Source organism: Natrix helvetica (genome assembly GCF_964273705.1).
Source record: "Natrix helvetica genome assembly, chromosome: 1".
Lineage (NCBI taxonomy): Eukaryota > Metazoa > Chordata > Lepidosauria > Squamata > Natricidae > Natrix > Natrix helvetica.
Genome location: NC_138548.1, coordinates 353,584,153 through 353,610,234, shown reverse-complemented (window position 1 = coordinate 353,610,234; position 26,082 = coordinate 353,584,153). Strand labels below are relative to the sequence as shown.

General features: G+C 44.1%; 1 protein-coding gene and 1 long non-coding RNA gene across 12 annotated transcripts in view; both read right to left on the bottom strand.

The window, feature by feature from the left end:
• LOC309385192 (uncharacterized protein) overlaps window positions 1-26,082 on the bottom strand; it is a 286,556-nt gene that overhangs the window by 240,165 nt on the left and 20,309 nt on the right. For 3 of the 11 annotated variants that reach the window (XR_014174172.1, XM_081939346.1, XM_081939352.1), the window contains exon 1: window positions 1,053-1,134. The exons of 5 other annotated variants lie outside the window; for them this stretch is intronic. Coding sequence is in view for 1 of the 6 variants with exons in the window: in XM_081939345.1 (XP_081795471.1) it covers window positions 18,304-19,770 (1,467 nt within the window). In the remaining 5 variants the exon portion in view is untranslated. Of the gene's footprint in view, window positions 1-1,052; window positions 1,135-17,625; window positions 20,214-22,788; window positions 22,918-26,082 lie in introns of those variants that run through there. 3 more of the 11 variants (XR_014174171.1, XM_081939345.1, XM_081939356.1) reach the window with 3 other exon arrangements.
• On the bottom strand, window positions 3,350-7,640 carry LOC309385222. The gene is made up of 2 exons (XR_014174187.1): window positions 7,533-7,640; window positions 3,350-6,740 (listed from the first exon to the last, which is right to left on the bottom strand). It is a non-coding gene; the product is annotated as an uncharacterized lncRNA (long non-coding RNA).

Below are 26,082 nucleotides of genomic sequence, written 5' to 3'. Positions count from 1 at the left end.
CGACCTTGATCATGCGAACAAACTAACTGCATCCCGAATGTGGGCAGCCTCATGCCCTCATCTCATTATCTTTCTTGGTGATCTCAATTTACCTCTTATTAATTGGACCTTAATTGAGTGCACAATCGAAGCCACACATATGACCCTGTATAATGCCGTTACTACTTTGGGACTGGATCAATTGGCAACTAACAACACTAGACTCAACAACTGCCTCAATCTCATCTTCTGCAACAGTTTAAACTCAATTTATAACCTACAAATCAAGGAACCTTTTTCCAACAGTGACCACGGTATGATTGATTTCTGTCTACATTTATATCCATACAAAGAATCTCATACTAGAACTCCTAACTATAACTTCCAAAAATCAAACTACGATCTCATAGCTGCCGACTTCTCATCTCTAGATTGACAAACCTCACACATTTCCTAAGAGGTCCCTAAGAGGGGCGTGCCTAAGCGCACCAACGTCGCTGTCCTACTGTCCCCATTGATATGTACTCATTTTATGTGTTCATGGCCATGTTATACTTATTTATATCCATCTATTTGTACCAATCTCATGCAAAAATGTCCGTGCCTATACTAATACCTGTTACCTTGTACACGTTGACAAATAAATAAAATAAATAAAAATAAATTTTAGAAAGGGTGTGGGGAGAGGAACCCTGATAGATGAAAAGGTACCCAATTCCTATTCAGGATATAAAGCGTCTGTTTTGCCCATGAAGCTCCTCGCTTGCCAGGAAAACCAGACGGCAATAAAAATCCACAAGAAATGAACAGGTGGGTGAAAGCTGGTGTTTAAAATGGGCGTTAGAGAAGCATGAAATAAATGATGTTTTTAAATCCCACATGGGTAAAATCACAGGCAAAGGTTTTAAATCGTGCAGCCCCAGAGGAATAAAATTTGGGAAGGGAAAGAATATGCAGCAGCAGCAGCAGCCAACACGATTCACCCTCGTTGTTTCCTCTGCTTTATACGCCGTGGAAGAAGCCAAAGGGCCGGACTTTCTCCCGGCTTCTCCTCCGACCTTCCCTCCACTCACCTCCCGGGAACCGCTTCGATCCTCCAAACGGCACAAGAGGCTCCGCCGACACCATCACCCTCCCGTGGCTGAGCCGGAAGAGGAAATCCTTCTGCCCTTCGCCTCCTCTCCTCCACATCCTCTCTAGAAATACAATTCTCTATCGTTTCAACTCGTTGCAACACAGCCTCTCTTGCTCTCCCTAGAATAGCTCCGTCGCCCTTGGACCGTACCTGCTTTTTACGCGCGAAGGTTGCTTCCCTATAGATCGCCATCTAGGGGCACAAGGGGGAAGAGCACGCTCGTTCTACCCTAAGGCTTGCTCATTGACTCCTTTGCTTATGACCAGTAAGCATCCTAGCCGGCTTTATGCCTTCGACAGCAGTTTGTAATGCATAGGAAAAACCATTGGAGATTTTCCTGGCAGAGCTGTTCAAGGCATTGCTGAAGATTAAGATTTTCTTTTATATGTTCAGCTGAAAAGGGCAAGGAAAGGTTGGCAGCCTGAGGACTTCAACTCACCCTCTGCTTCCAGCTCTGACTTTGCCGCCCGGAGAAAGGGCTGTGCAGGAGGAGAAAGTCACCTGGGCCCTTCTCAGTCTGGCTTCAGGCCGGGGCGCATCACCAAAACGGCATTGGTTGTGACTGTCATGGATTTTTGGAGGGTTTGAGATAGAAGGGTGTTGTGGCCCAGCAGCGGCCGGCTGAGCTGTCGGTGGACTCTGACAGCTCAGACCATTATGGGACTGCTCTGGAGGATGAGGAAGCCTCTGGAGGGTGTTTGGAGTCAGAGCAGGAACTAGAGAGGCCTGTTGGCCACCAGGTGGCATCTGAGTCAGGGAGTAAGGAGGAGGAACAGAGGGAGGTTGTCCCTGATGTGCGTATGCATAGAATTGATAGGAGAAAGGAACAGCTGTGGAGAAGACGTCATAGAAGGAAGTAAGGACAGCAGGCTAACCCTCCCAAAGAGTTTATAGGTGGAGCGACGGGAGGGGAATCTTTGCAGGAAACAACAGTCCATTATACGAGCCGTTGAGAAAGCATTCTATAAGTTTAATCTTGGGTTCTTGAAGATAACTTTCTAGGCTCCCAGCCAAGGGATGGCTTTATCTATGTAATTAGTTGTGGCAGACAGCTAAGCCTGTGTCTGCATAGTCATTGAATCACGGGACAGAACAGAAGAGGTACAGTCATTATGTCCCTCCTAGACCTCTCATCAGCTTTCGATACCATCAACCACGATATCCTTCTGGACAGGCTTTGGAGATAGGAAATGAGAGGAGCCTTTATTATGGTCATTCTACTTCTACCTCTATGCCCAGTTTCAGTTGGTGTGGGTAGAAGAGGGGCCCGAGTCTGGGCCCCTGAAATTTGGGATGTCCAAAGGCTCAAGCCTTTCACTGATCCTTTTTAAAATCTACATGAAACCGCTAGGGGAGACCAATGGTGCAGCTATTAGATTGGTGATTTCCTAGGCACGTGTGTTATTATAGAGCTCTACCTAGTGACATAAGGCTGAAAATAGGCGCAGTATCCCTATCAGATGTTTTAAAGGTTTTTTTTTTTAACAAAATGCCTTTTTCCACTCTTAGCCACTACATCCATAACTTTTTTCCAGGATGATCTAGCCCTAGTCTGTCCTTTGGGGTCTCGTAAGGATGCCCTCATCGTCACTGCAACTGAGCCGAGACCTTCTTTTGCAGAACTACCAACCCAAAAGAAAACGGGAGGGGGGGGGCACAATGTGCCATCAGGTAACAAGAAAGCACACCTCCCTTGGGGATCAGTGGAGATTATTCCAGCCAGTTCTTCATCTGGGGGTGCAGGATAACTCCCCAAAACTACCTTTGCAATTGAGGGAAGCTTGAAGAGTGAAGCTTGATCCTACTTAACACAAGATACAAGATACCTTCACAAGATTAGCCAGGTGCTGAATCATAAAAGTGATAAAGGTCTTGTTTGTATGTGCAGCCTTAAACAATTGCCAGCTTCATCCCACTAATACAATGAAATATGGGGCAAAACCTTGAAGGGCCCATCAACGTTGCTTCCAAACACATTTAGACAGGAGATATTATTTTTCCATCTGCATTTTTGCAGGGCCTAAATCTAACTAGAAGGCAGAATTCCTCTGAGCAGCCTTCATAATTGCCAGAGGAGTTGAGATTCCAGCATTGAATGTACCCAGGCAGCTTGGGCAAAATATGCGGAGGGAGCTAGCTTGTAGAAAGCTGATAAACTTTTCAAAGAAACATTTGAAAGCATTTTAAAAGGAACGGTAGTATGCATGTGCACACAAAAATGTTTCTGCTTCACGCTCATTTTTAAATTAGAAATTTAATATTCAACACACGTAAAAATAGAATGTAAGCAACAAACAAGAAATTGGGAAAATACTTCATTTTATAATACCTCATAATGCCTAGTTACGCCTTCTTTTTTATATCAAGTAATTCTTACACACATTACTGTTTGGGAATTGTGTCTCCCTCAGCTAATCAGAAGAAAACCCTTCTTAAAAATGGATCCTGGCCTGAAGTCCATTCCTCAGAGAAATCCAAGGCAACGTTTCCCTTCCACATTGCTCACATCTGTGCGCAACAGGGAAATTCTATGGTATTTCACTAGGCTCAAGGTTGACTCAATCTTTCCTCCTTCTGAGGTGGGTAAAATGAGAACCCAGACTGTTGAGGGCAATATGTTGACAGTGTAATTCACTTCGAGAGGCCAGTCAAGCATTGTGAAGCGGTATATAAGTCTAAGTCAGTGGTTCTCAACCTTTCCAATGCTGTGACCCTTTATGTTCCACATGTTGTGATGACCCCCAACCATAAAATTGGTGTCTCGGTTCCTAAGACCATCGAAAATATGTATTTTCCGATGGTCTTAGGCGACCCTGTGAAAGGGTATTTCGACCCCCAAAGGGGTCCCGACCCACAAGTTGAGAACCACTGGTGTATGTGCTATTGCCATTGCTGGAGCAGAGAGGAAAAATAAGACACACCAAACGTTATGGGAAATGGTTGGAGATAGCTACTAACTAGAGGATGGGGAAAGAGAGAAGGAGAGAGTGTAGACCAGGTACATATAGAGATTAGGATTAAAGAAATATAAAGGTTTGGAATAGAGAAAAATGGAAAGATAGTTAAAAGTCTTATGGAGATTCTCAGGCATCCAGCTCATGGTTGGTCCCAAAGGTGCTTTTTCAAGAGGCAACTGGACTTTGTCTTTTATTGTTTCATTTCTCATTCAAGAAGCTTCTCCGGCTCTGACTGGATGCTGAGAAATGAACGGTGTGGGAATATGCCAAATGTGGAGTTTTTGTAGTTTGCTATTTACTATTTGTGTGTTTTATTGGTTTCTTTATGAAGATTGTATTGCTGTAAGTCATCTGGAGTCACATTGGGTTGGGTTGCCATACACAATTTCTTAAAAAATAAAAATACATACATACTGTACTTATCTATATCCTGCCTTTATTATATACAGAAATAACTCAAGGTGGCAAACATAACTAATAAGATCTAAGTGCCTTTTCTGTGTCCCAGCATGGCAATTCCTTTCAACACTGTGAAAAGGAACAACCACACAACTCCAGAGAAAAGAGGCTTAGACCTCCTCCCTCATGTTTGTTACTAAGGCATGTTCGACTAAAAATAATAAGGCAAGAAATTTAATGGTTAATTTCTCAATTGAGCTTCCAAAGAGAGAAAAGAAACGAAAGTCAAGATTCCTCTACTACACACATTTGCTTCATATGGAATTTCTTGTGTGCGGTAAGAGAGGAATTTTGTGTGAAACACTTACCACAAACTGGGCATTTGAACGGTTTCTCTCCTGTGTGTACCCTTACATGATTTATAAGGCTAGACCTGATACTGAAATCTTTCCCACAATCCGGACACTCAAATGGTTTTTCTCCTGTGTGAGTCCTCTTGTGTTTCATAAAGTCGGAATTTCGATAGAAACCTTTCTCGCAATCAGGACACTTATATGGTTTCTCACCTGTGTGAATCCTCTGGTGCACCACAAGGGTGGAATTAGAAGTGAAACATTTCCCACAATCTGGGCATTCAAATTGTTTTTCTCCTGTGTGAATCCTTTGGTGCGCCAAAAGTTCACAATTCCAATTGAAACTTTTCCCACAATCTGGACACTTATGTGGTTTCTCTCCTGTGTGATTCCTCTGGTGTATCACCAGGTAATAATTTTCACTGAAACGTTTCCCACAATCCAGACACTCATATGGTTTCTCTCCGGTGTGAGTCCTCTTGTGAATCACCAGTTTGTAATTTTGGTTGAATCTCTTCCCACACTCAGGACACTCATATGGTTTCTCTCCCGTGTGAGTCCTCTGGTGTATCACCAGCTTGGAATTACGCTTGAAACTTTTCCCACAATCTGGGCACTCATATGGTTTCTCTCCAGTGTGAGTCCTCTGATGTTCCATAAGGGCAGAATTCCGACTGAAACTTTTCCCACAAGCTGGGCACTCATATGGTTTTTCCCCTGTATGTGTCCTCTGGTGTACCACCAGGTCAGAATTGCAAGTGAAACCTTTCCCACAATCGGAACAATACAGTTTCTGTCCTGTGTGCATCGTCTGGTGTTTCACCAGGTGGGATTTGTGATTGAAACGTTTCCCACAATCAGGACACTCATATGGTTTTTCTCCAGTGTGAATCCTCTCGTGTACCAACAGGTTCCAATTCTTACTGAAACTTTTCCCACAATACAGACATTCAAATGGTTTCTCTCCCGTATGAGTCCTCTGATGTTTCACCAGATCCGAATTCTGATTAAATTTTTTCCCACAATCCAGACACACATGTGATTTCTCTCCTGTGTGAGCCCTCTTGTGTATCCTCACTGTAGGATTCTGACTAAACATTTTGTCACAATCCATATGGTATGGTTCCTCTGTCTGGAGTATAACTAGGTCAGAATTCCAAGCAAAACTTTTCACACAATTAAGACATTCAAAGAGTTTTTCTCCACTGTCAGTCTCCTTATGTCTCACCAAATTGGTTTGTATGCTAAATCTTTTGCAACATTGAGACTGGTAGCACTGTTAGAGATGCTCCTCCTGCATCGGCCGTTCTATAAATTATAGGAATCTTGTTCTGAGTAACGCTTTTGCCATAATCCAAACATTTGTATGGGTTTTCGAGGAGTGGATCCTCTTGTGCATAATCAGCTGTGATCTGCAATCTATGTTTTCCCCCAAACAGGCAGTCGGTGAGATTTTTCGACACTGATATTCTTAGATTCATGAGGCCAAAAATACTTCTGATCCCTTATGTAGTGGATGCTTTAATTTAAGACTCTTTCCTTTCTCAACAGCTTTCATCAATGTCTTTGGCTATCCAAGTCACCATTTCCTTCACACTGATGTCCAGCTATTTCCCCCGTTTTCTGAATTTGGTAATTAAAACGTTTTATCTTTACATGACATATTTTCTTGAGTTCCACATGATGTATTTTTTTCCACCTGTTCCTGTTATTCTCTCTCTTGTCTCCCACCATCTGCTCAGGAAAGAGAAGACTTTTAACAGTTTCTGGAAGAAGTGGAAAAGACTTTGATTGATGGTTTGTTTTGCATTTTAATGATGCTTCTCATTCTCTTGTCCTCCTGTTGGCATTTTCTTTGTCTATAAGATTCATATTAGTGGATTGGTTTCATTATTGTTTAAAATATGGCTGCAGAACCTGGGGGAAAAGACAAAAAAACCCATCCATATGAAAAAGCAAGAATATCAAAATGCTTGTTTAACATCTAACATTCATTATGATTTATTTGGCACACAGAAGAAAATCCAAGTTCAAATACCCACTCATATTTCAACATGAACTTCTCTTGTTTATTATTACCACTGCAACGTGTTAGCAAAAGTACCTGAACACGCTGAAGTTTAAAAACGTTAACTCTTCAAAATGCTTCAGAAGTGGATTTACTGAATTTGTTTGATCTAATTTAAGAAAGGTGGGGAGACTAACAGATGAGATGGTGCCCAAATCCTATGCAAGATTTAAAGCAGGGGTCCCCAAATTTGGTAACTTTAAGACTTGTGGACTTCAACTCCCAGAATTCCCCAGCCAGCATAGCTACTGTATGCTGGCTGGAGAGTTCTGAGAGTTGAAGTCCACAAGTCTTAAAGTTGCCAAGTTTGGGATTTAAAGCATCCCTTTTGCCCATGAAACTCCCCGCTTGCCAGGAAAGCAGCATGTCAATAAAATCACGAGGAATGAAGTGTTACGCGAAGACCAAGGGAGATAGAAATATGAAATAAAGACTTTTTAAATCTCCCATTGGTAAAATCACAGGCAGCAATTTTAAATCATGCAGCAAAAGGATAAAAACATTTGGCGAGAGAAAGAATATGTAGTGGCAGCAGCCAACACGTTTCATTCTTGCCCCTTCGCTGCTTCTATCTTCAACGTGGAGGAAGCCAAAGGGCCCCACTTGCTCCCGGCTTCTCCTCCGACCCGCCCTCCACTCACCTCCCAGGAGCCGCTTCGACCCGTCAAACGGCGCAAGAGGCTCCGCCGACTCCACCATCCTCCCGTGGATGAGCAGGAAGAGGAAGTTCCTCTAGCCTTCGCCTCCTCTCCTCCACGTCCACTCTAGCAATCCAATCCTCTATCGTTTCAACCTGTTCCATCTCCGCTTCTACCTGTCCAGTGGACGAGCAATGCCGCTATTTGTACTGATTTCACTGCTTTCTCTCCTGAGCGCCATCTAGTGACGAAAGGCTGAAGTACGCGCTTCTTCTATTTTCACCCTAAAGCGCTTGCAAGAAGTTTTCATTGATTCCCTGGAAGCAAGATGGTTTAACATCCACAGGAAACCGCTAGGGGAGGCCATCCATCGTGTGATATGCAATGAGGCAGAGGTAGTTCTCGACTTCATTTGGTGACCATGTGAAGTTACAACAACATTGAAAAAAGTGACAGGACCATTTTTTTCACAGATGCTTGGTAAGTGGGAGGGGGGGTGTATATGCGTCACTAATGCCTTAGTCACCTCCTGTTTAGTGTTAATAGTGTTTAGTGTTAATAGTTAATGGAAGTGTTAATACCACTTTATAATGCCTTGGGAAGGCCACACTTGGAATACTGCATTCAGTTTTGGTCGCCACGATGTAGAAAAGATGTGGAGACTCTAGAACAGAGTGCAGAGAAGAGCAACAAAGATGATTAGGGGACTGGAGACTAAAACATATGAAGAACAGGAACTGGGTATGTCTAGTTTAATAGAAAGAAGGACTAGGGGAGACATGATAGCAGTCTTCCAATATCTCAGGGGTTGCCACAAAGAAGAAGGAGTCAAACTATTCTCCAAAGCACCTGAGTGTAGAACAAGAAGCAATGGGTGGAAACTAATCAAGGAGAGAAGCAACTTAGAACTGAGGAGAAACTTCCTGACAGTTAGAACAATTAATCAGTGGAACAGAAGTTGCCTCCAGAAGTTGTGAATGCCCCAACACTGGAAGTCTTTAAGAAGATGTTGGATAGCCATTTGTCTGAAACGGTATAGGGTTTCCTGCCTAGGCAGGGGGTTGGACTAGAGGACCTCCAAGGTCCCTTCCAACTCTGCTATTGTATTGTATTGTATTGTATTGTATTGTATTGTATTGTATTGTATTGTATTGTATTGTATTGTATTGTATTGTATTGTATTGTATTGTATTGTATTGTATTGTATTGTATTGTATTGTATTGTATTGTATTGTATTGTATTGTATTGTATTGTATTGTATTGTACTGTACTGTACTGTACTGTATTGTTTGGATCCCTGCACTGGACCACCTAGAATCTTCAACTGGTCCAGAACACAGCAGCACACTCAGTAAAGGGAGTCCCTAGATTGGCCATGTAAAACCTTGGTTGTGTGAGCTGCAGTGGATTTGTTTTTCTACAAGTGCAACTGAAGATGCTGGTCGTCAACTTTAAAGTTGTTTATTATAGCAATAGCGCTTAGAATTATATATCATCCACCAGTGGTGGGTTCTGGGCGGTACGGCCCGGTACGGATGTACCGGCGGCCGCTGGGAGCAGCGGCCACCGTACCAGAATGGTGTTTTGGTGGGCCCACCTGCCCTCCCACATTCATTACCTCTTTTTGAGGGAAACGGGCTAATTATGCGCACAGTGTACACCGCCTGCACGACCTCGCCCAACAGCTGGGGCATCGCATTGTGGGGGCATGCGCATGCATGTGCAGCGTGCGTGCCCGAGGTGGATGTCTGACCCTGTTGCAGCGTACCGGTTGTGACAGGATCCAGAACCCACCACTGCCACCCACAGTGCTTTATAGTTTCTTTTCCAAGCTCAGGAGAGGGCTGGAAGAGTAATTCCCCTCCCTTCTGAACAGTTAGCATCCTGGCCGGCTTTATGCCTTCAAACAACAGTTTGTAATGCTTAAGAAAACCATGAGAGGTTGTCCTGGCAGAGCAGTTCAAGGCATTGCTGCAGATTAAGATCACTTATAAGTTCAGTTGAAGAAGGCAAGGAAAGGTTGGCAGTCTTTGACTTCAACTCACCCTCTGCTTCCAGCACTGACTTTGCCACCCGGAGAAAGGGCAGTGCAAGAGAAAGGCACATGGGACCTCCTCAGTCTGGGTCCTGCTTGAGAAGATCATGGCTGGGGGGAGGGGCTTGGCACAGATTCATCTATTGAATCAATTGTGCCGTTTCCTGGACCAGGGAGGCCTTGCACACGGGTCACTTCCTTTTTGGATCACTGCACTGGACCACTCAGAAACTTTAACTGGTCCAGAATGCAGCAACACACACAATTAATGGGAGTCCCTTGATTGCCCATGTAACACCTTCTCCAATTTAACTCCTTGCAAGGAGAAAGATTACCAGTTTTGAGGAAGAATAGCAGAAGAAATGAAAATAATTGGTAAGGCCTGAAGGCCTCATTAACTTCTAAGTGGAATAAAAGCAAGAATCGTGTTTTTGGGATTCCTAGGTCATCCGAATGCCATCAATCTTGCTATAAGTGTCCTGTATTTACAGGGGAAATACCGTATTTTTCAGAGTATAAGGAGCACCGGAGTATAAGACGCACCAAGGTTTTGAAGAGGCAATTTTTTTAAAGTAGGTAGGTAGATAGAGGGATAGACAGGGAGAGAAAGAGACAGAAATACAGTAGGTAGGTAGGGAGAGAGAGAGAGAGTAGTTAGGTAGGTAGGGAGATAAAGGGATATACATATATATAGAGAGAGAGCTAGAGAGAGTGTAGGTAGGTAGGTAGGTAGGTAGGTAGGTAGGTAGGTAGAAGGATAGAGAGAAATAGAAAGAGATAGACAAAGAGAAATACAGTAGGTAGGGAGAGAGAGAGAGTAGGTAGGTTAGTAGGTAGAGGGAGAGAAATAGAGAGGGAGGGAGAGAGAGAAATACAGTAGATAAGTAGGGAGAGAGAGAGTAGGTAGGTAGGTAAAGGGATAGATAGAGAGAAAGAGAGGGAGAGAGAGAGAAATAGAGTAGGTAGGTAGGGAGAGAGAGTGTGTGTAGGTAGGTAGAGGGATAGAGAGAAATACAGTAGATAGGGAGATATATATAGAGTAATTAGGTAGGTAAGTAGGTAGGTAGGTAGATAAAGGGATAGAGAGAGAGAGAAATACAGTAGGTAGGTAGGGAAAGAGTGAGAGTAGGTAGGTAAGTAGGTAGGTAGAGGGATAGAGAGAGAGAAATAGAGAGAGAGAGAAATACAGTAGATAGGTAGGCGTTTCTGCTAGCACAGCACTTGATCAGTATAATTCTCATCAATCAGTTAAAGAGCTTTCCAAAAGAAAAAAAAAAGTTTTTGCACTCTGCAAACCTCCCCCCAAAAGCCCATTTTTCGTGAAAACAGGCCCATTCCCCCCCCCCCAAAAAAGCATGAATAGCCTTGGGGCAGCTTGCAGAGTGCTCCTGGGAGGGTGAACGAGCAAAAAATGACCCATTTTTTGCAAAAACGGGCCCATTTCTTGTCAAAACAAGTTGCATGCATAGCCTTATGGAGGCTTATAGAGTGCTGCTGGGGGCTGGGGGGGGCAAAAACGGCCCATTTTTTTTGCTCATTTCTGCCCTCCCCACTCGCCAGGAGCTCTCTGAAAGCCTCTATAAGGCTAGGCATGGCCATTTTGGTGAAGGGGGCGGGGCTTCGGGAGGCAAAAAATGCTGTATTCGGTGTATAAGACGCACCCAGATTTTCAGCCACTTTTTTGAGGAAAAAAGGTGCGTCTTATACTCCGAAAAATACGGTACATGTTAAATGTGGAGCCTTTGCATTTTGCCATTTACTATAAATGTATGGGGTTAATTAGTTTCTGTATGAAGGTTTTATTGCTGTAAACCGGTGGAGTCACCATCAATTCGGCTGCTGTAAGATGCTAAGTAAAAATACATGCAGACGTGTTTATAGAGGCGAGGCAAACTGGGCGTGAATCATCGAGCCAGTGAGAGGACAGAGCAGGGAGGAAGAGAAGAGAAGAGAGAGAGGAGCTTGCTGGGGACCACCCAAGCAATCCTGTTTGCTAGTAGAAGCAGCGTCCCTGGCACGACGGACGGCAAACAGGAGCCACGTGGCTCCAGAGGAAAAAGCAGCAGCAGAACAGCGGGGAGGAGAGGGAGCTAACAGCAGCACAGGGCAGCATGGGAGCTAGAGCCTGACAGCACTGCAGAGAGCAATGGGGAAAGGGACGGGGGGAGCTGAATGGAGGGCTGAGTGGAGCAGACTGGACAGCAGAGCTGAGCTGAGCAGAAAACTGCATGGCAGGCCGAGAAAGCTGACCTGAGCAGGAGAGAGTCTGAAAAGACCTGAGCGCTAAAAGGCAGAATGGAGCTGGCAGAGAAAACAACAAGAGGCCAGAGCAGTAAATGATGGAAGTGAAGGCAACAAATTAAGCCATAGGTTAATGGAAAAACAAATAATCAAATAAAGGAGCAGTGTAGATGAAACAAACCACTCCTGCCCAATCTAACTCAATCAGAAGCAGCCCCATTAAAACTGAGCAACCAATTTATCCTCCTAGTTGAAAATACTCAGACCAGAGATGGGCTTCAGCTAGTTCGGACCGGTTTAGGCGAACCGGTTGTTAAATTTTTCTGCAGTTTGGAGAATCGGCTAATTACACCATTGGCTGGCCCCGCCACCCGTCCCTTCCCCTCCCTGTCACTCCTTATATCGCCTCGCCTGCCTTGGCCACCGCATAGCAGCTGCTGTTCTCTGGCTCCCTCGCTCGCTAGCCTCAACCATGTGGCCCATGTGGCCCAGCCCACTTGCCTGCATATGCCCCTGCCTCCCATGTGGCCCAGCTACCTGTCTGTCTGGTGAGCTGCCTTTCGCCTGTTTGCTGGTATGAACGGCCTGTTACAGGCTGAAATGGAGGGTCCCTGGACCTGATCCACTCTTCCAGGCCTCTCTGGGCCTTCCTAGGGCTCCCCGACCTCTTACAGGCCGAAATGGAGGGTCCCTGGACCCGATCCAGAACTATATGTTAAGAATGCCCCTGATTTGCACCTAAATCTTTTGATTTTTGTAGCAAACTGTACATTTTTGTTTTGATAAAAGCAAAGTGAATATTCACTGAGAATCAATCTGTTTCTTCAGAGTAGTTCCTCTCTCACCATCCTCTAAAGCTGTACCCCTTAACTGATTTTTCTTAATAATTTATTTATTTAGAACAACATAAAGGAAGCACAAAAAAAAGGCAACAGAATTCTTAAGGGAACAAAATTTCTACAGCTACATACTGAATGGTCTCTAAAATGGTCTTATTACCACAGTAAAAAGCTAGTACAATGACTTTATAATACAGCTGTTACTGTTTCCAAAATATATACCGGTACTTGCTAAAGTTTTAGAAGGTACCTATGTTAACAGATAGTTGCTTCCATTAGCAGAACAGCTTCCATTATTGGGGGGGGGGTGTAGGTTTCAGAAATCAATCACGCAGTCTGTGTCCAAAAATCTGTCTGCCTTTCGCAGTTTATTTGGCTTTTATAAAGTTTTTACAAGCAAAGCACAGAGCAACAACACATTACCTTCGGTTTTACTCCCCCAAATCTTCCCTAGAGAATCAAGAATACTATTCAGGCCAAGGTTACCTCATGCCTTCGCTCTGGTGAATTAATGAGCTAAAGATAACAGACTATGTGCATCACCTTTCCCTTATTCCAGCATCTGGTTCTGCTAATTAAGTGAGCTTGTAGGTTTCCAAGATAACAGCCACTGAGACCATGGTAGTTTCTACACACGTCTCATTCCTACAGGGGGGGGGGGGGGGGTTGATAATAAAAAAATCCATCAAGTTTTTACATTGGCTTCAGAGTCTGTGAGAAACCTTTTGCTAATGTTATAATGAGACTTCACTGAACAACGAATGTAGTTTTGTCTTCTTGCAGTTTTTGAAATTCATGTCACAGAATTCAATGTTTCAAAGATATATCATTTTAGCCATTTTTGACATACAATTGCCAGATTTAAAAATTCTGAGCATTTAAACATTTTATGGGAAAGTCTTTTTAGAATGCTATTATCAAGCATTGTACATTAGGCTTGTTCAAATTTTGTTTCTGATCAGATTGTATTTCACGATGCTTTAAGTGTACAATGGCTTATTTAATTATATTAACAGAATAGATATCAGTAAAAATTATCCCTTTATGGCAAAAAAGAGAGTAAGTAATCCGTGGGAAATGGTATGGGGAGGAGTAAGTGGAATCTGTGGAAACCCAGTGGGACAGGATGGGGTGGGGAAGAAATTGGGGGGACCCCAGGGGAGCATGAGTTATCTTAGTGGATTGGGGGAGGACTGCTCCAGCACTAATCCCCACATGCTATTCCCCAGCCTGAGATACCACATGTGCATTTAAAGTCCTGCACATTCGATTAACAAATACATTGAGGAAAGCAGGGAGTGATCACGTTCACTTAATGTGATTCAATCAAACGAATCCCCAGGTTACAAATGTAATTGGCAGCCTCTATTACATTTGTAACTGGAGGGTTACCTGTATAATGAGAGTGAGGAAGGGTCCCAAGGACGTCCTGCCTTGGCACCACATGAGTCACCAGCACGCAGTGGCAGGCAATGGGGTGTGCTGCCGCCGGAAGACACATCACCACCATCACCGTCCTGTTCTTCATGCCAGCCATGCACCCCATTGCCTGCCCGTGCTGCTTGCAGCCAGACCCATCCAGGGCGGCCTGCTGATGAGCTTCAGGCCGGTGCTATCCTGGTGCTAAAACTCAGGGACCACAGGAAAGGCAGCGGGGAAGGCAGGCAAGCATGCTGGGCCTTGGGGAGGGCAGTGGGGAAGGCAGGCAAGCACCAGACAGAGAGCAGCAGCAGCTATGCCGGGCAAGCGGACGAGATGAGGAATGACTGGGAGGGGAAGGCAGGGCAGGGCCAGCCAGAATTGTAACAACCAGTTCGCCTGAACCGGACCAAACGGGCTGAATCTCACCACTCACAGGTTACAAACTTCAAAAAAGCCAGACCTCATAAAGTGGAGCTGCACTGTATGTAAAGGACCACTATACAATACAATAATACAATAGCAGAGTTGAGGATCAGCGAAGACTATTCCAGGCATTTCTTCCCAAAATTGTATTTGCAATTGAGGGTCAAGAGTGATGCTTGACCCTACAAGATTACCAGGTGCTGGATCATAAAAATTGATAAAAGACCTTGTTTTTATGTGCAGTCTTCATCGATTGCCAGCTTCATATCCCTTTCATAGAAGAATGAAATAGGGAACAAAACCTTGAAGTGCCCACTCACGTTGCTTGCTGTGCCTTTGCATAGCAAGAGCATTCCACCTTTGTCGCAGTACATTTGCTGTTGCCGCCAGCCAAGAGGGCTGGGAGGGAACAGCGGGGGCGGATCTTGTGGGATAGGGGCCATCCCCCAGGGCTGGCCTTCCTCCTCCCTTGTCCTTGGGGCCAGGAGAAAGAAGTGGGAAGCGTGGTGAGGTGCTCCCCTCCCCCAAGCACCTAGCACAACAACCCAGCAGGGTGGAGGGATCAGAGAAGCCAGGTCTGCTTCCCCCACTCAGCAAGCCAGGCCTCGAGGAGCGCAGAGTGTTGCAGGCGAGCGTCAGAGGAAGACTCACACGTTTCCAGCATGCACTTCTCTGTCCCCAAAGTGGCAGAGTGGGTGGAAGGGAACAAGGGAAAGGGTAGGAGGGAAGAAGCCTGGCTGCCTTTCCTTTGGCGTGGAGAAGACCCAATACCCCCTTTATGGCGCCTTGCGCAGCACACCCAAAGCGTGCTTCACAATGGGGAAAACTTGTCTCTGTGTCTCTTCCCACTCTCTCGGAAAGCCCTGCGTGCTCTCCTTGAGCCTTTTTGCTACCTGTTTTTCTTCCTTCCTTTTGGAAATCCAGCCTGGCTGAGGAATGAGCACAACCCACAGCAGGGGCTTTCCTCCCCCTCCCCTCGTGTGCACCCTCCCAGCCCCGGTGGGTCACGAGAAGAGGTGGTGGGAGAGGAGAAGGGAAGTCTCCGCCACAGGTTGCACTCATTCCTCAGCCAGCCCGGAATTCCAAAATCATAAATTACAGGAAGAAGGAAGGAATGAATAAATGAATGAATGAATCCGCTGAGGCTACCCATCTGCCAGTTGCTTCAGGCAAACGACGGTCTATGCCCATGATGGCAAACCTGTGGTACGTGGAGACTTCTGTGTGGTCCTGCAAACTGTCGTCCAGCTCAGCTCCATCGCGCATGTGTGTGCACCTCCCACAGGCCAGCTAATTTTTGCCTTTCTGATGCACATGCGGGAGACATGCATGTGTGGGAGAGCAGAGGGTCACAGGCACATGCGGAGGGAGCAGGGGGGGGACAGGAGCACCTCCTTGCACCTCATTTTTGGTCCCAGGAGGCTGCAGGGAGACCTGCTAGGCCCAGAATGAGGCTGATGGGGGTGTGCATGCATGCGCAGGGGGTGGAGCGCACAGGGGCCATACCGGTAGTTTGTTACGTGCATTGCACACTTTCAGTGGACAAAAATGTTAGCCATTAGTGGTCTATACATTTATTTATCAAATTTATAGGCTGCTAATCCTGGGGTTAGCTTCCCCTAATGCAGTGGTGGGCAACCCGCGGCTCGGGAGCCACATGCGGCTCTTTACACCCTTTAATGCGGCTCTTCTGTGTGCCGGGTGCCCGCTCCCCTCCCTCCTCTCGGGCTTCGGAGGGAAGCTTCTGCAAAAGCCCGGGCGAGTGACAACCAATTTTGGTCCTATGACTGCAGAATGCTGCAAAATACCATAAATGCAGGCCAGTTGTTGAGTGTTTCAAATGTGATTGGAACACTCAACAAGGTGACCACAGTGTGTGTGTGTGTGTGTGTGAGAGTGAGAAAGACAGACAGAGAGAGGAACAGAGAGAGGGAGTGAGGGAGGGAATCAGAGAGAGACTGACAGACACACACACACACACACACAGACAGAGAGAGACAGAGAGGGGGAGGGAGGGAGAGAAAGATAGACAGACAGAGAGACGCACACAGAGTGAGTGATTAAGTGAATGAGTGAGAGACAGACACACCCACATACACAGAGTGACAGAGAGAGAGGAAGGGAGGGGAGAGAGACAGAGGGAGAGACAGAGACAGACACACACACACACAGAGTGAGTGAGAGACAGACAAACACACACACACAGAGAGTGACAGAGATGGGGGAGGGAGGGAGAGAGAGACAAAGAGCCAGAGAGAGAGAGAGAAAGAAAAAGAAAAAAAGAAAGTGGGAGAGAGAGATGAAATTAAAAACAACAACATACAAACCTGACTTACTCAAACTATCCAAGGAAATGCAAGGCCAATGTTCACATTAGTGGTTGTGACTTTGTCAGTCAATGTCAGGATGTAATTTTCTCTACATTGTAAGGCAAATTTTACGGAATTTAACGTTATCGATAAATAATATTGTTCTAAAGTTTTTGTTTTATTAGTTGTGTTATTTGTATCCTCCCAACCTATGTGGATACTTGCATGCAGAATATTCTCAATAAAAACTTATTGAAACTAAAAACAGTGTACCATCCTATGTATTTTCGGTTTTAAAAATGTGGCTCTCAAAGTAAATTTCAATCGTGGTTTTGGCGAGATTTGGCTCACTTGAAAAAAAAGGTTGCCCACCACTGCCCTAATGTAACCCCTTGCAAGGAGAAAGATTACCGGTTTTGAGGAAGAATAGCAGAAGAAATGAACATAATTAGAAAAGCCTGGAGGCCACATTAACTTCTAAATTGAACAAAAGTAAGAATGTTGGCTTTTTGGGATTCCTCGACCATCCAAATAGCATTAACCTTGCTAGACTTGCCCTGTATTTGCAGGGCAAGTACATATTAAATGTGGAGCCTTTGCATTTTGCCATTTCCTATATATATATATATGTGGTCGATTAGTTTCTATATTAAGGTTTAATTGCTGGAGTCTATATTTATTGTTCAGTCACAATGAGTTCGGATGCCATGTTAACTAAAAATACATATGTACATGTTCATATTATATGTAAAAATAACTCAAGTCGACAAACATACTTAATAGAAATCCAAACTTGCTTTCTCTGGCCAAGGAATGGCAGTTCCCCTCGACTCCATGAAAGGAAACAACAGCAGTGGCCCAAACTAAGGATGCTTTGTTGGTGACGTAGAAAAGCAGACGCAGACAGGAGTAAGGTTGTGCTGGGAAGGCCACCGATGGAAGGCATCCTGATGGGAAGGGCACCCACCACGAGCATTGTTCGGGGCTCCCTTTTATTGTCAAACTTCTCAGAATAGAAAAAAGCTCATTGGACAGAAAATCCATTTGGCAACTATTGATTGGTTTACAAATGCATGCTTTCCTCATGGACACTTCATGAACACTTCATGATATAGATACGTGACTTTCTACTAGTTAATACTTTGCTGCATGGAATGTGATGTCTACATGTAAATTCCATCGTCTCTTCTTGTAAGCAAAAAGATTAAGAGGAAGGAATGTGGACTCTGACTGATTAATCAATGTGGTTTGCCAACTACTGAATAACCAATTAACCCCACAATGCTTGATCTCCGCCCTCGTGTTTAATAATAAGACATGCTTGTCTAAAAAGAATCATGCAAGAAATGAAATTATTAATTTCTCAGCTGGCCTTTCGCTAGGAGACAAGAGACGAAATTTAGGATTCCTGTAAACAAATCAAATTTTTCGTCATGTGAAATTTCTTCTGTGATCAGGGAGGAATTTTGTGTGAAACATTGTCCACAATCAGGCATTTGAATGGTTACTCTCCTATGTGTAACCTTACATGATTTATAAGGCTAGACCTACATCTGAAATCTTTCCCACAATCCGGACAATCATATGGTTTCTCTCCTGTGTGAGTCCTATGGTGTATCACCAGCTTGCAATTCTGCTGGAAACGTTTCCCACAGTCCGGACACTCATATGGTTTCTCGCCTGTGTGAGTCCTCTGGTGTAATATCAGATGAGAATTCTGACTGAAACTTTTTCCACAATCTGGACATTCAAACGGTTTCTCTCCTGAGTGAGTTCTCTTGTGTATCACCAGGGTGGAATTCTGACTAAATCTTTTCCCACAATCCTGACACTCATATGGTTTTTCTCCTGTGTGAGTCCTCTTGTGTCTCTCCAGATGGAAATTATGCTTGAAACTTTTCCCACAATCCAGACACTCATATGGTTTCTCTCCTGTGTGAGTCCTGTGGTGTATCACCAGATGGGAATTCTCCTTGAAACTCTTCCCACAATCTGGGCACTCATACGGTTTCTCCCCTGTGTGAGTCCTCTGGTGTATCACCAGCTTGGAATTCTGCTGGAAACGTTTCCCACAGTCTGGACACTCATATGGTTTCTCTCCTGTGTGAGTCCTCTGGTGTAATATCAGATGAGAATTCTGACTGAAACCTTTCCCACAATCTGGACATTCAAACGGTTTCTCTCCTGAGTGAGTTCTCTTGTGTATCATCAAGGTGGAACTCTGACTAAACCTTTTCCCACAATCCAGACACTCATATGGTTTCTCTCCGGTGTGAGTCCTCTTGTGTATCACCAGATGGGAATTACGCTTGAAAAATTTCCCACAATCTGGACACTGAAATGGTTTCTCTCCTGTGTAGGTCCACTTGTGTATCACTAGGTAAGAGTTATTAATGAAACCTTTCCCAGAATCCGGACATTCATTCTCTCTTGTGTGAGTCCTCTTGTGTGTTCCCAGATGGGAATTACCCTTGAAAGCTTTTCCACAATCTGGACACTGATATTGTTTTTCTCCTGTGTGAGTCCTCTGGTGTTCTATAAGGGAGGAATTCCAACTGAAACTTTTCCCACAATCTGGGCACTCATATGGTTTTTCTCCTGTGTGAGTCCTGTGGTGTATCACCAGGTCAGAATTGCAAGTAAAACCTTTCCCACAATCTGAACAATAGTGTTTCACTCCTGAGTGCATAATCTGGTGTTTCCCTAGCTGAGATTTCTGATTGAACCTTTTCCCACAATCTGGGCACTCATATGGTTTTTCTCCAGTGTGAGTCCTCTGATGTACCACCAGGTTCGAATTCTCACTAAAACTTTCCCCACAATTCAGACACTTATATGGTTTCTCTCCTGTGTGACTCCCCTGGTGTATCACCGTTTTTGAATTCTGACTGCAATTTTTCCCACAATACAGACACTCATATGGTTTCTCCCCATTGTGAGTCCTCTTGTGTGTCGCCAGATTGGTGTACATGTTAAATCTTTTGTCAAAATGGGAGTACTGGTAGAGTTTCTCTTCGGTATGGGTCCTTCCACAAATCCCGAGAGACTTGTTTTGAGTAAAGCTTCTGACACACCTCAAACTTTTGTATAGCTTTTCATGGGGTGGTTCGGTTATGCATCAATCACATGTGATCTGCAATCTGTGTTTTTCCCAAAATAGGCAGTTTGTGGGGATTTTCCAACACTAATATTCTTGGATTCTTGAAGAGGCCAACAATATTTCTGATCTCTTACCTGGTGGTTCTTTGATTCAAGCTATAATAATTCTCTCTTATAATTCTCTCCATTGTCTCTCATCAGCTGAGGATGGAACAATAATAATAATACTTTCTGGAGGAAATGAACTTCTTTTCCATTTTAAGGCTGCTTCTCATTCTCTGTTATCCAGAGTGCTCTTCTGGGCATCCTCTTTGTCTGTAAGATTCATATTAATGGGTTAGTTTCATTATTGTTTAAAAAAAGGCTGCATGATATGGGAAAGCAGTGGAAATACCCCATATATTACCATGAAAAAACAGACATCAATATTCTAGTTTGATCTCCAACATTAATTATGACTCATTTGGCATGTAGAGGGCTAGCATATTCAAATATCAAACTCAATCACAAAATTCTCCCTTTGGCTTGAGTAAATCACACATACAGTGAATTCAGAAAGTATTCAAAGCATTCTGATCCCCTTCACTTCTATCAGTTTTGCTACGCTGCTGACCTATTCTACAGTTGTTAAAATTCATTTTTTCTCATAAATCTACACTCATAATGACAAAGTAAAATAGAATTTTAGAAATGTTTTTAAATTAAAAAGAAAAAACTGAAATATCACATTGGCATTCAGATCCTCCCCTTTGTTGAAGCACCTTTGGCAGCAATTACAGCCTCAAGTTTTTTGTGGTGTAACAAATACAGCTTTGCACATCTGGATTGGGGGATTTTCTGCCATTCTTCTTTGCAAGTCCTCTGAAGCTCAGTCAGGTTGGATAGCAACCTTAGGTGGACAACCATTTTCAGGTCCCTTCAGAGACGTTCAATAGGGTTCAAGTCAGGGCTTGATCTAGGCCACTCTAGGACATTCACAGAGTTGTCCCTAAGCCACTCCTGTGTTGTCTTGGCTCTGGCTGAGATCCAAAGATCCTGTGTGCAGATGGGAGAAAGTTCCAGAAGGACAATCATCACTGCAGCTCTCCAGCGATCTGGGCTTTATGGCAGAGTGGCTAGGCGGAAGCCACTCCTTGGTGCAAAACACTTGAAAACCCACTTGGAGTTTGCAAAAAAGCACCTGAAGGATTCTCAGACTGTGAGAAACAAGATTTTCTGGTCTGATGAAACCAAGATTGAACTGTTTGGCCGCAATTCTATGGTAAATGTTACCTCTGGAGGAAACCAGGCACTGCTCATTACCTGACCAATGTCATCCCAACAGTGAAGCATGATGATGGCAGCATTGTGCTGTGGGGTGTTTTTCAGCAGCAGGGATGGAGAGACTGGTCAGAGTTGAGGGAAAGCTAAATGGAGCAAAGTACAGAAATATCCTCAATGGAAACCTCTTCCACAGCACTCAGGACCTCAGATTGGGCTAAAGATTCACTTTCCAACATGACAACAATCCTAAACACACAGCCAAGACAACGTAAGAGCGGCTTAGGGACAACTCTGTTAATGTCCTAGAGTGGCCCAGCCAGAGCCCTGACTTGAATCCTATTTTTTTTTTCATGGCAGTGTTTCCATATAAAGGAACCCTGCAATTGCCACTTGCTCCTTGACTTGAATCCTATTGAACGTCTTTGAGGGACCTGAAAATGGCTGGCCACTTGATAGTCACCATCCAACCTGACAGAGCTTGAGAGGACTTGCAAGGAAGAATTGCAGAAAATCCTGCAATCCAGGTGCACAAAACTTGTCTTGTTGCGTCAAACACACAGAGCATTGTTCCAATATCTCAGGGGCTGCCACAAAGAAGAGGGAGTCCAACTATTCTCCAAGGCACCTGAGGGAAGGACAAGAAGCAATGGGTGGAAACTAATCAAGGAGAGAAGCAACTTAGAAATGAGGAGAAACTTCCTGACAGTGAGAACAATTAATCAGTGGAACAGAAGTTGCCTCCAGAAGTTGTGAATGCCCCAACACTGGAAGTCTTTAAGAAGATGTTGGATAGACATTTGTCTGAAACGGTATAGGGTTTCCTGCCTAGGCAGGGGGTTGGACTAGAAGACCTCCAAGGTCCCTTCCAACTCTGCTATTGCATTGTATTGTATTGCATTGTATTACCCAAAAAGACTTGAAGCTGTAATCGCTGCTAAAGGTGCCTCAGCAAAGTACTGAGTAAAGGGTCCGAATACTTATGCCAATGTGATACTTCAGTTTTTTAAATTTTTAATACATGTACAGACATTTCAAAAATTCTGTTTCCACTTGTCATTATTGATGTAGATGAATGGGGAAAAAAACAATTGTAGAATTGCTCAACACCATAACAAAACTGAAAGAAGTGAAGGGAGTCCGAATACTGTCTGAATGCACTGAATGTTTGTTCCTATTCACACAGAAATACACTCCCAAGAATTTATTTATGTAAACAATGAAGTGTATTTCAGTCTGCAAAACGCCCCTGAAGTGCTTTGGCTCAATTACTTTGATCTGATTTTAGAGATGTGGGGACATTGATAGACGAATCTTGGGATGTCCAAATCCTATGCAAGAATTAAAGCATCTCTTTTGCCCTTGAAACTCCTCGCTTGCCAGCAAAGCAACATGTCAATAAGACCACAAGGATCCAAGTGATTCGTGAAGGGTGAAGGGGGCGGGTGGTTAAAAAAATATGAAAAATACATCAACATTTCTTTAAATCTCCCAGCAGAAAATCACTTAAATCATGTGCTGCTGCAGCCTACACGCTCCAGCCTCTTTCCTTCCTCTGCTTCCAGGCTGTGGAAGAACCGAAAGGGCCCGACTTGCTCCCGGCTTCCCCTCCGACCTCCCCTCCACTTACCTCCCAGGAGCTGCTTCGACCCGCCAAGAAGCACAAGAGGCTCCGCCAACACCAAAATTACTCCAGTGGCCGAGCCTGAAAGCGGAAGTTCCTCTGCCCTTTGCCTTATCTCCTCCACATCCTCTCTAGCAATCCACTACTCTATCGTTTCAATAAGCTCTAGCTCGAACTCTTCTTCCGGTATATTGTCAATACTAAGGATGCCGCTGCTGCTGTGTTCTATTCTCTGCTTTCTGGGAGGATTCTATGTACAGCGCCATCTAGCGACATCATCCGTGCTTCCTTCTGTGCCATCAAGTCTTATTCGACTCCCACCGAGCACAGGAATAGCTTTCGTCCATCATGAGAGGCTATCCTAAACCTTTTCTTTCAGGTCTCCCAAGAGTCCACTCATTGCCCCTCTTGCTCCAACTAAACCAAAGGAAAGCAGCATCCGGGGTGGGGTGGGGTGTCAATGATGTATAACAGCCAACCTGAAAGTGCACCTCCCTTGGGGACTGATGAAGATTGTTCCAGCCAGTTTTTAGCCTGAGATGTTTGTGTGCAAGGAACTCCTAGAAAGCTCCCTTGGCAAATGATCAAAGGTGTAATAGTTAAGCTGTTGAATGGAAGGCTCTACCCCTAAGTCTGTTCTTTGGGGTCTACTAGGGACGCCCTCATCCTCACTGCAACTGAGCCAGGAGCTTCTTTTGAAGGAACTAAACCAGTGGTGGGTTTCAAATTTTTTTACAACCTCTTCTGTAGGTGTGGCCTGTTTTGTAGGAGTGGCTTGCTGGCCATGTGACCGGGTGGGCGTGGCCAGCTTGTAAAATGTGGTGAAACTCAACAACGCTCTTGCTTGGCAACCAAAATGTTGGCTCAGAAACTCTGGCATTTGAAGCACACAAGTCTTAAAGCTGTCAGGTTACAAGACCCTTGCACCCCTACCCCTTTAGAAAAAAAAACCAGGGGTGTTCAAACTTGACATCTTTAAGACTTGTGAACTTCAACTCCCAGAATTCCTCCTCCAGTCATGTTGGCTCAGGAACTCTGGCATTGAAGTGTGCAAGTCTTAAAGCTGTCAAGTTACAAGACCCTTGAACCCCTAACCCTTTAAAACCCAGGGGTGTTCAAACTTGACAGCTTTAAGACTTGTGGACTTCAACTCCCAGAATTCCTCCTCCAGTCATGTTGGCTCAGAAACTCTGGCATTGAAGTGTGCAACTCTTAAAGCTGTCAAGTTACAAGACCCTTGCACCCCTAACCCTTTAGGAGAAAAAAACCCCAGGGGTCTTCAAACTTGACAGCTTTAAGACTTGTGGACTTCAACTCCCAGAATTCCTCCTCTCGCCCTGCATCTTGATGATGGGGGGGGGGAGCTGGAACCGGTTCTAAACCAAGGGAAAGCATGGGCGGGGTGGGTGGGTGACAACGTGCCATCAGGCAAGAAAAAAAATGTACCTCCCTTGTGGATCAGTGGAGATTATTCCAGCCAGTTCATCTTGGGGGTGCAGGATAACTCCCCAAAACTACCTTTGCAACTGAGGGAAGCTTGAAGAGTGAAGCTTGACCCTACTTACCAGTACCTTCACAAGATTAGCCAGGCGCTGCATCATAAAAGTTGATAAAGGTCTTGTTTGTCTGTGCAGCCTTAAACAATTGCCAGCTTCATCCCACTAATAGAATGAAATATGGGACAAAACCTTGAAAGGCCTACCAGTGTTGCTTCCAAACATATCCAGACAGGAGATATTATTTTCCCATCTGCATTCTTGCAGGGCATAAATCTAACTAGAAGGCAGAATTCCTCCGAGCAGCCTTCCTAATTACCAGAGCAATTAAGATTCCACTATTGAATATTTCTAGGCAGCTTGGGGAAAATATTGGAGGTTGCTAGTTTGTAGAAAGCTGATCTAAAGTGTCCTTTTCTTTAGTTGTTGACTCAGTTGCCCTCAAAACCTCTCCACATAGCAAAATTTTATGACTGATTTCCTTTGGCTCCCAAGGATTTCGGACATGGAAGCACCAGCAGGCCAGAGGCTTCAAGGGAAGTAGCTTCACTCCTGGCCAGGACTGCATCTAGGATTTTAAGTCTGCAAATTGCCATGTGCTTCTGTAATTTCCCTATCATGGAAGTCTCCATTAAGTCAAAGTGAATGAGACACCTACACAGAAAACGGGAGCTCAGAAAGGGGCTGTCTATATTTGGTAAACAAAATTAACACACTTTTCAGAATGGTAGTAAGCATGTGCACAGAAAAAATGTTTCTGATTTACACTCATTTTTAAATGAGAAATTTAATATTCAAAATACACAAAAACAATAGAATATAAGCAATAAATGAGAAATTGGGAAAAAATACCTCAGACTTATACCTTCCCTTCTTTTTTCTATCAAGTAATTCTTATACATATTCCCGTTTGGGAATTGTGTCCCCTCAACCAGAAGAAAACCATCTTTAAAAGGGATCGTGGCCGAAGTCCATTCCTCAAGAAATCCAAGCGAACATTTCCTTTCCACATTGCTCACATCTGGGCAGAATAGGGAAATTCTACAGTTCTTCACCAGGTTCAAGGTTGACTCACGTCTTCCACCCTTCCGAGGTGGGTAAAATGAGACCAAGATTGTTGGGAGCAATATGCCGACTCTGTAAATCACTTACTGAGAGCTGTAAAGCACTGTGAAGTGGTATATAAGTCTAAGTGCTATTGCTATAGCAGATAGAGAGGAAATACAAGATACACCGAACATTATAGGAAATGGATGGAGATAGCTACTAACTAAAGGATAGGAGGAGGAGAGGGAGATTGTAGCACTAGGTACACATGGAGATTAGGATTAGAGAAATGTAGAGGGGCGGAATAGAGAAAAATGGAACAATAGTTAAAAGTCTATGGAGATCCTCAGGCATCCAGCTTACGGTTGTCCCCAAGGTGCTTTTTCAAGAGGCAACTGGATTTTGTCTTTTCTTTGGAGATGTTTCGCTTCTCATTCCAGAAGCTTCTCCTGCCCTGACTGGATGGTGGGGAATGGGAGTATGGCAAATGTGGAGTTTTTGTATTTTGCTATTGGATATATCCATATCCAATAGCAAAATACAAATATATGTATATGTATATATATACATACACACAACCAGGGGTTGTAACACAAATACATATACATATACATATACATACATACATACATACATACATATGGTTCATTGGTTTCTGTATTAAGGTTTCATTGCTGTAAGCCATCTGGAGTCACATTGGGCTGCCATGCATAATTTCTTAATAAATAAAATACATATGTACATGCATACATATCTA